The sequence below is a fragment of the Bactrocera latifrons genome, unplaced genomic scaffold (genome assembly GCF_001853355.1).
Source record: "Bactrocera latifrons isolate USDA-ARS-PBARC rearing strain unplaced genomic scaffold, ASM185335v1 scaffold_105, whole genome shotgun sequence".
In the NCBI taxonomy this organism is placed as follows: domain Eukaryota; kingdom Metazoa; phylum Arthropoda; class Insecta; order Diptera; family Tephritidae; genus Bactrocera; species Bactrocera latifrons.
The window spans coordinates 756,461-765,923 of NW_017534464.1; the positions used below are offsets into that span (position 1 = coordinate 756,461).

At 37.1% G+C, this 9,463-nt stretch overlaps 1 protein-coding gene across 1 annotated transcript in view; it reads left to right on the top strand.

Moving 5' to 3' along the window:
• LOC108969584 overlaps window positions 1–8,889 on the top strand; it is a 246,110-nt gene extending 237,221 nt beyond the window's left edge. The window contains exon 8 of the mRNA XM_018934386.1: window positions 5,927–8,889. Within this exon, the coding sequence (XP_018789931.1) occupies window positions 5,927–8,364 (2,438 nt within the window). The 3' untranslated portion in view covers window positions 8,365–8,889. The remainder of the gene's footprint in view (window positions 1–5,926) is intronic.
• The last annotated feature ends 574 nt before the right edge of the window (window positions 8,890–9,463 follow it).

The following is a 9,463-nucleotide window of genomic DNA, read 5'->3' on the forward strand; positions in this document are numbered from 1 at the left end:
ACGAATATGTGAATAGGGAAATATTTGCGCTTAGGGAAATTCAGAGATAATTGGCACATTTTGACTTGCCACATAAATGATTTATAGTTTTTGGCGTTGAGCGTGCGCAGTGTAGCCCTTTTTTCGGTTAGCTATATTTCTTATCGCTGTCAACGCTGAAAATCAATGCGCAAATATAATACATACAAAATTTGTTTGCCCAAAAATTGACATGCAACATACAATGCAAGCAATTAATTATTTGGAACAGGTCAGGGAATAGTTCCTGGAATCAGTTTGGAGTTGTAGGTGCGAAGTTGACATGTTTTTTGAAATTATCTTCGGTTAAAATTGAACAGCGAATATTATCAGAATCTTTATTTCTACTTGGAGGTACAATTTTGGGGGAAAAAAAATTTAAACACATTATCTGCCCAGATCTCAGCTCCGTATAATAGGACGCTAGTTGTCGTCGGCATTAGAAGCTTTCTCTTTCGTTGGCTAGGCCTCCCTGTATTGGCCATTAACTTGGGAGATTATTTTTGCTGTCTTTTCTGCGGCGTGCTGAATTTGTAACCAGAAGGATAGTCTGGGGTCCAGTCTCTCACCTTAGTTGACTGCTTTTTGTATTCTAAGAATATCTATAGTCGTTTGCATACTTATTTCGAGCGGTATGTGCTTATTCGTTAGCAGTAGTAGCTCTGTTTTTTCCGTAACGAGCTGGAGGTTGTGTGAGCCGAGCCATGCTTGCGTCCTGATTAAGCTTTCTTCTGTTTCTCGTGCTGTAATTACCTTTGCAATGTCGTCCGCCTAACCAATTAAGTACGATTCGTCTGGCTTTTTTAGTTTTAGTATAGTGTCGTAGGTGATGTTCCACAAGTTTGGGCCTAGAACGGACACTTGTGCTGCTCCTGAAGTGACCGCTATTTGTCGTGATCCCTTTCTTGGTTTGGTACAGCAGTTTTCTGTTACCGAGGTAGCTTTGTACCATAGCTCTGAAGTAGTCAATAACTCTTTTTATGCATGGGGAAGAGTGTGTTTACGATGTGATCCATTTTGGCAGCAGCCAAGTCAAGTGGCTCGAACACCATTACTATTTTATATTCAAATCCCCCGGGTTTTTTTAACATCCTCGCGTAGTTCCTGCAATTTTTCTTTTTGCTATCATCGATGGCATGCTTCAGCTCCTTTCCTGCTGCTTTGTATTGCTCAACTTCTTGGGATGCTCCTCTGCGTCTGGATCTCGTGTAGAAGACGGAGACATGTGCGTTTGAAGTGGGCGATATTTTCTATCTACTAGTAAAAAGTAGAAAGCCTTGTGCATTGATTTTTGGGCTCTTGTTATATTAAGCATTGCTCGACAATTTTCCTTGCAATTATACATACAGATACTTTATTCAGAATATAAATATTTTCTATATAAAGTATTATGTTATACCCAAAATATATATACCATACATGTACATCCCTATATTTTTAAAAAAGTCAAAACACGAATTTCGAAAAATCGTTTAGTTAAAAAAAAATTATATAAAAATGTCAATCACTTAAATATATTAAAATATAATCTCCATCATTTTCATATGTGTACCATCTTGTTTATATTCTGTTCGTCCTTAACATAAAAAGATACCATAAAGTGTAATTGCTTAACATTAACATAATTCTGTAACTACATTTACCCATTTTTACGTTTTTACCCAAACATTTTTTTTTTTTTGTTTCTCCCTCCTTTTACAGTGGAATAAGTGCTTTAGCTTACGTGGCAAACTTCTACAGAAAAAAATAATAAAAGAAATCTGAGCAATTATGCAACTTCGAAAAAAATATATAAAATTATTCCAAAACTGAATATCATTTACAAAAAAATAAATAATNCGCATACCATAAATAAAAGAGTAATGAAGAGACTATTGTTATAATCTACAAATTTATATATTTAACAGTACATTACTAAATAAAATATAATTATATACAAAAGCAAAAACATATATACTATACATATAAATAAATTTTAAAATTTAGATTAAAAGACGCATTAGCTATAAATGAAATTACTGATAATTAATTTTATAAAGCAAACTTAAGTAAAGAAGTATAGCAGTGCCGTGCGCCACCTAGCGCATGCGCACAGCCATAAACACATACATACATATAATCAAATACATATGCAATGCCTACTTGTATGCTTGATTATGAGAATTTAAATAGCAGCGTTGCATTTTGCAAAAGCTAGGCAGAATTGAGTGCAGCTTATTAGTGCTAGTGAAGAGTATTTGAAACGAGAGCGTTTTTATGATAATAATTTCAGAAACTAATACATAATATAACAAAATTATAACAGCTACAAGCAGAAATATTTTGCGCAAATCACTTTATTTAAACGTTTAGCACGAAAAAGATTTCTTTATTAGCATTAAACTTGCCTAGAAATTTGTACGCAAATGTTTGTGTATTTTCTGTAAATTGGTTTGTTAAGAATTTGTGAAATGTTTTTTAAATTTCTTTAAGTGTAACTTATCTCCAGATTGTTCTATTCAGAAAATTCCGTCCGCATGTTAGTAAATGTTAGTAAGCACAAATATAGAGAATTTCAATACACACAATGTTTCGTAAAATATTTTTTCTAAATCATTAAGTTTTTGTTTATAGTTATTTTCCGAGTTGCTTAATTTGCAGGTTGCTTTGGTATATTTTGATTGCTTTTACTCATTTTTGTTAATTAAGTTTATATTTAATTATATATTTTTATTGATAACTAATTTTTTTTTATGTATAATATTTATAATATATTTTTTAAGTTCACTGCGTTCTGCACCAAATTTCCCTCACTTACGTAAATAGTAAATGTTTTCCTATTTCCGGTTTTTAACTATACCGTGCAATAGAAGGTTTCAAGAAAGTTTTCAGAACTCTTATGGTATCTGAGAAATTTTCACTAAGACATTTTTAATTTTAGTGAGCGTTTACGAACGGAAATTTAAAAAATATAACGACATTTAAAATTAATTTTTGTTTTATAATATAAAATTTAAAAAACAAATCAATAAACTTAAAACAATACTAAACCCAAAAGACTTACAACAACTGCGAACAGCTAAAAATATATTGAAAAACCGCGCTGCTTATGCTGGCCAACGCTAATGCTTCCGTTTTCGTTTCCATTTCTACAAATATTTTTATTCCGCTTATTTAAATAGTAAAATTTTAGAACATGCGCACAACAGTAACTAACAATTTAACACGAAAGCTTAGAAACGTAGCTAAAATTTTGTTTACACCGTAACAAACAAACAAAAATACTCGTTAAATCGGCCGTCAGTGGGTTAAACACCAAAGTAGTAAGTACACAAATTGAATCAATTAGCTTGTTGTTATTGGTGTTTTTTATTGCTGTTGCTTGCTTAACTATCACGTATAGTATATATATACATATATGCAACAGTAAGCATATAGTATATATACATATACACTATATACACATATATGTATACATACCTACAAATGTACTTACTGAGTTTTGCAGCACACACTGCTACTAACAATCAGTCATCGCTTTCAAAACTAATCACCGTAATTCACCACATCAAAGCACCAAATTGTAGCCGCAATTAATCATGAATTCATCTAGTGTTTCTGGCATATGATTTACATAGAGTTTTATTGCTGAGGGAAGACGGCATTCGCTGTTGTAGTGTTAAAGTTTCATGCATGTATCTTTGATATGTAAATTCGTACTTATTGCAGATGGGAAGCCAATGATTATATTGTTAGTTTGTTGTAGAAAGTTTTAAAAAATAATTACTGAAGGTTTCAAAAACTTTGCACGAGAAATTTAATATTAATCTAGATAATTTTTAGTACTACTTTTTTTGACTTTTTCGTGATCGTGGGTATCCAAGCGGTGCCTTCCTAAATGAATCTTCTGATCCAACCTTTATTTCTAAGGTCAATAGCTCTAACGTTAAAATTTTCAGTTTTTCGACTATCAAAATCAACCTACTAAAAATAAATATTGTAGTCATAACTGGTAAGGTATGTGTGTCGTAAGAGGCCACTAAAATCCAAACACATGTGTATCTTGACGGCTAAATGGTGATATCGCCAATGTTGCCATTTCTAGCGTCGTCTAATGCCTGGCACATACATACATTTATATGAGGTGAGGCTGAGCTCCAAAGATACTATTTCACTTGGACAAAAACAGTATTATAAGAGAGACTCTGTTATTCATATATTTCATTATAGTGCAAAAAACCTTACAGGAAAATAAATCAATCTAATCTGCAGGGCATTTTGAACAAGTAAAAAGGATTTGATAAAAATATATAAAGAACTTTTTTTTATCAATAAACTGCTTTCAGTACCTCTAGCAACACCCAAAAATATAAGGAATTCTTCCGTGATTAATAATTAAAATAAAAAAATCCGAAAAATCCTGTGCACCTTTTTCTAGACTAATGGTAATCTGTAGACGCAGGCCTTCGAATCTGTACATCCGTATAGGGATCCCATCGTTTTAATAATATACAATAGATCTCAGATCGCAGTTTCAAGCTTATTTCTTTCTTTCTATTACATTTTCTACTCCCAGAAAATGTTGTAAAAATATTTCTTGTAGTCGTCCATCCCCTAGTTCATTCAAAACGGCAAATATAAAATTTTTGCAAAAGGTTAAAACCTGTCACCGCTTAATATAATTGTCAAAAGACTTAAAAAATATAGAAGTGCACTATATGGAAGGAAATCATCGATTTCTATATTTTCATTGAAAATATTTCATTAATCGGCTTACTGACCTGATGACTGACTGATTTTTATAGTAATCATACAAGTAAGATTCATAAACTTCGTAATCTCATTTTTTAAATGAATGACTCGATAGTAAGTTCTCATATAATATGATTTCAATAAACCCAGAAACTTTTTCGGGTACTGAATAGTATTTTTCGAGATTCTGAACGATAGTCAAGGGAAGCTTTTGCCATAATACTTTATGAGTTCCTCTTTTCCTCCATTTTTTTTATAAAGGAGCCCGTGAAAGCACTAGCTTGGCATATAGAGCTCTGCTCCCGTTTCTTATAATATTCTCGTTAGTTTTTCCTAATATTTTGATATTTTTTTATTCGAGTGGGAGTTGAAAAAAGCATTGTCAAATTTGAAAGTCTATTGGCCGATATTTTTGCTTGTAAAACTATACTTTTGAGTTTAAAAGCTGTCAATGTTTCCTGAACCAATACGAACCACCGTGAAACAGCCTTTAGGGCTTATTTAGCATAAAAATGCATTTTACCCACAAGTCATTTGCGGAGGCTCAACTCTTATAGAAAATTCTTTTTAGGTCGTAGAAGGGTTTAAAATGTCTTCGCACCATGCAGGGATCGTCATCCTACATAACTGGTTTACCCACTAAAAATAAATTATTTTTTCCTTACCCGGGAGCCGCCTTCGCATTACTTTGGGCCAAGTTTTCCAAGATGGAGCTATATCAGTTTCTACTCTCCCTCCGAGGATGACTGCGGCTTTGTAGCCAGCATTAAGCTATTTGTGTCGCCTTCTGTTGTCCCTGCGTCCTTGTCCCTTCTTTGTTATCAGTRCGTAGTATATATTCTCTTAGTGTTATTAAATATATAAGTTGTGTTCCAAGTTATTGTCACTCATCTTTGTACATATGTATGTATGTAAATGCATCTCATCTGCGCGTCTCACTGTTGAATTGTTTGCATCTGGGCAGCGACAACACAGCACACACATTAGTTCGCCATTGCACAAACTCTAAAGTAAATTTGCATTGCTGTTACAACAGTAAGAACAAAATGTTTATGCCACATGTTTGTATATGCCACATGGACTGCTTTTATAAATTCTCTCATTTACAGCAACTTTTCACTTGAAATAAGAAAAGAAATAAAGAAGACACTAATTGTGCTTACTTACTTGCTTGCAGACCGCACACCGGATAAGAATACCTGGAAGTGGAGTCTGCACTCGACTTCGACAACACCCGTTTACTTGGAGCGGCGCAATCAGTACCGACGCAGCGAGATACGCAAATGTTCGAAATTCAAACGGAAGACCGTCTCCAATTCCACATCCTTCGATAGCTTCAATGAACTCGCTGAAAACGCAGCACGGGAAATACCAACAACTACAACAACTGAGAATGAGTTAACGGCAGCGAAAGAGGGTAAAGCGCTGGCACGCACCAACAGCATCGACGATAACATGTTGCCTGCGTTGCACAAACTCGCCGCGGTCATTAAGAATAAAGGCAAAGCCGATGAGGTAAGCGCTGTGAAGTCTGATAACGCGGATAGCGGCAGCGGCAAGGAGGTGAAGCAAAATGCCACAGAGAAGGAGGAGCTGACCAGCTGCTTAATGCGTGATCAACGACGCAGCGCATGCGCTTCGCCCAAGTCACCGCTATTCGGTTTGAAGGCGCTGAAGGAGCGCAGCAAATCGGTGCCGCGCATTAGTTTCCAGTGTGAAGATTTAGATGAGGAGAACGAGTCGCTGCACGGTAGCAATACCAATCTCGATGCGCGCAAATCCAAATCGAGCAAGTCAATTGAGGTGAAGCAATACAACCACAAGACAATACCCAAACGCATAGCCACATTGAAGAAGCAACGCACTGGCAAGACAAAGGAAACCTCCAAGTTCTACATGGATTTGAGTGAGTTCGATGATGCGCCCAAAACTGAGCTAAAGATTACCGAGTCCACAGAAAATCTGCTAGAAGAGAAACAAGGAGTTGGCAGTAGCAGCGCGCAGAAAGATGCAAAGACGGTTACGCAGAATCTCGACAGTATACAAATGCAACTGGAGAAGCAATGCGAGGAACTGTTGACAACGTTGAAGAAGAAGGACGCAGATATAATATTGGATCTGCTGAAACAGAATAAGGAGTTCGAGCGCATAGCGAAGAAGAAGCAGCAACGCAAACGCACAGAGCAGRGTGGTGGTGGTAGTGGCAGCGGCAGTGGCAGCGGTAGCGCGCCAGGCAGTCCTGAGTCGCCTGACTATCCGCTGCTCAATGAGTTGCCGCCGCGCCCGCCATCGCGCTCCCCGCCGCCACTCGAGTCTGAGTGTGAGCCAGCTGCTAACGATGCGCGCCAAGCCACGCCAGACGAAGAGGACGATGCGGAGCCAATTTATGAGTCATTGCTGCGCAATGTACACGTGCCGTATAAATTCTCGCCGGTGCTGGGGCGTTCAGTATCAACGCAGCAGTGCAGGACGCGCGAGCGCAAATCACCACCAGCGCCGCGTCCAGAATCGGATTATGTCACACTAGTTTATTCGCCGGAGGGCGCGCTGCAAAAAGTTGGCAACGAAATGCTGCCAGAACGCGCTAGCAGCGGTGAGGCGCAACTGCGTCGCGAACCAATCACAGCGCCGCCGCTTGATCAACGCGACAGCTCTGGCTCTTCGACGTCTTCCTCGACCTGCACGCTTAAACGCGACAGCCAGAATACAGTAATCAATGTTGAGTGCGCTTCAGCCAGCAATATTTCAATGATCTCCAACAATACGGGCAATTCGCACTCAGAAGCTATCTACGCGCGCCCAATACCAAAGAATCTAATGAAGCGTTTATTTAGCAACAGCGCACACATTGCCAACGGCATCGGCAGCAAATCACCGCATGAGAATATATCCTCATCATACAATTCTTTATTGCCGCGTGCGCGCAAATCCATCGATAATATGGCGCTCAGTTTTGGACGTTCGAATAAACCGCCCGAGCGACGCGTCTCCGACGTAACCGAAATGTGCCGTCAAAGCATACTGCACCGGCAGGGCAGTGAAGCGGTTGGCGAGCGCATGGCACACGTGGACTACGCCGATCCGCGTACACTTTTCACTGTCAACGTCAACACCAGCTCCGATGCTTCGCTGCAACGCGATTCCGTCTTCTCGCTCACCTCATCCAATGATAGCGTTTGCGATCAGAAGCGCGCCGCGAGCACAACGCTAAGCAGCGATGCCAGCAACTCTGATTTCGTATATGAAGAGAACGTCGAGGCTTGCCTGGAGAATGACTTCCGTGACTCGGCCATTTATAGTGATGATAATGATAAGCGCGCAGACTATGAGTCCAGCGACGGCATTAAACGTCCCAGCAGTCCACCACCGCCGCCGCCACCAGCGCGCAATCGCAACAACCCCGAGGTGCCACCAAAGCCAACTGGCATACCGCGCGTCAACATCAGTAAGGTGGCGTCGCCGCGCAAGGAATTGCCAGCGCCATCACCCTTAATTGGCGCCGAGGCGCAGTGCTTTGCGGGTAAAGCAGCGCATGTTGTCATCTGCCCGCCACACTTGAGCGCGGCGGCATCGCGCAGTTGGGTGCTGCAGCAGATCGATAATTTTAATAAGTAAGGCGGCGCGGCTTGATTAACGCGCTATATTTAGATTTTGTAGACTTGTTCGCTTTGTTTGCCATAAATAGTTGAACGACAGATTCTTAGTGTTTACGCGCATGCACATATTTCACATACATACATMATGATAGCACTTACATTTTTCCATTCAAAAATATGTCTACTTAAAATATTAAAAAACAAAATTATATTTAATAACAGAAAAGAATATTTTTACTTTGTTGACTGTTGAACGCCAATATGCTTACAGTATATTTCTAATGCTTACTTAATTATTATATATTAAAAAATATATTTTTACGAAGATTATATTTTACATATTTACACTCGCTCGCATTTGTACATTTTGTATATTAAGTTATTTTAATGCATACATTTAAGTATCTTATTTAACTTTAAGCAGCGGCTTTGCGACGTCTATTGTGCATTAATATTCGGTGGAACATAGATATATGTTTATATATTTATAACATTTCAGATTTTTTTGATTTTTATATTTCGTGTTTTTATGAAACACATTATTTTTCTGTGCTTTTTAGTGAAAAAAAAATTAAAATTAAAACAGAAAAGAAAAAAACAATTAATTAAAATCGAAAAGAAGGCGAAAAAAAAATTAAAACAAAAATTATATAAAAATAACAAAAAAAAAAAAAACACATAAATATGAATAGAATATATAAAATATCGAAATCGACCGCTTCTCGGTAGTCTGTCTGCCCACATTTAATGCAATGTTAGCGAAAAAATGTTGGCGCGCACATTTTTACAGTATATACACGTATATATGAACTACTCAATTTATTATATGATATTTAATATGTAATACGAAATGTCGATTATACTGAAGTTATGCATTTTTAAGAAGTTTTGTAATTCCGATGAAACTTAAATATTTATAAACTTATTTAGCGAATTGTTTAAATTGTGTGTTTTAATATTATTTGTAAAGAAAACTAATTGAAGTGAACATACCATATTTGAAGCTATAGACAAATGCATGCAAACGAAACATGTTTACATAAACAGTCAAAAAAATAACTACATAATTAAATAAGAAATAAATTATAAAAAAAATATCAAAAAAATATAAAAAAAAA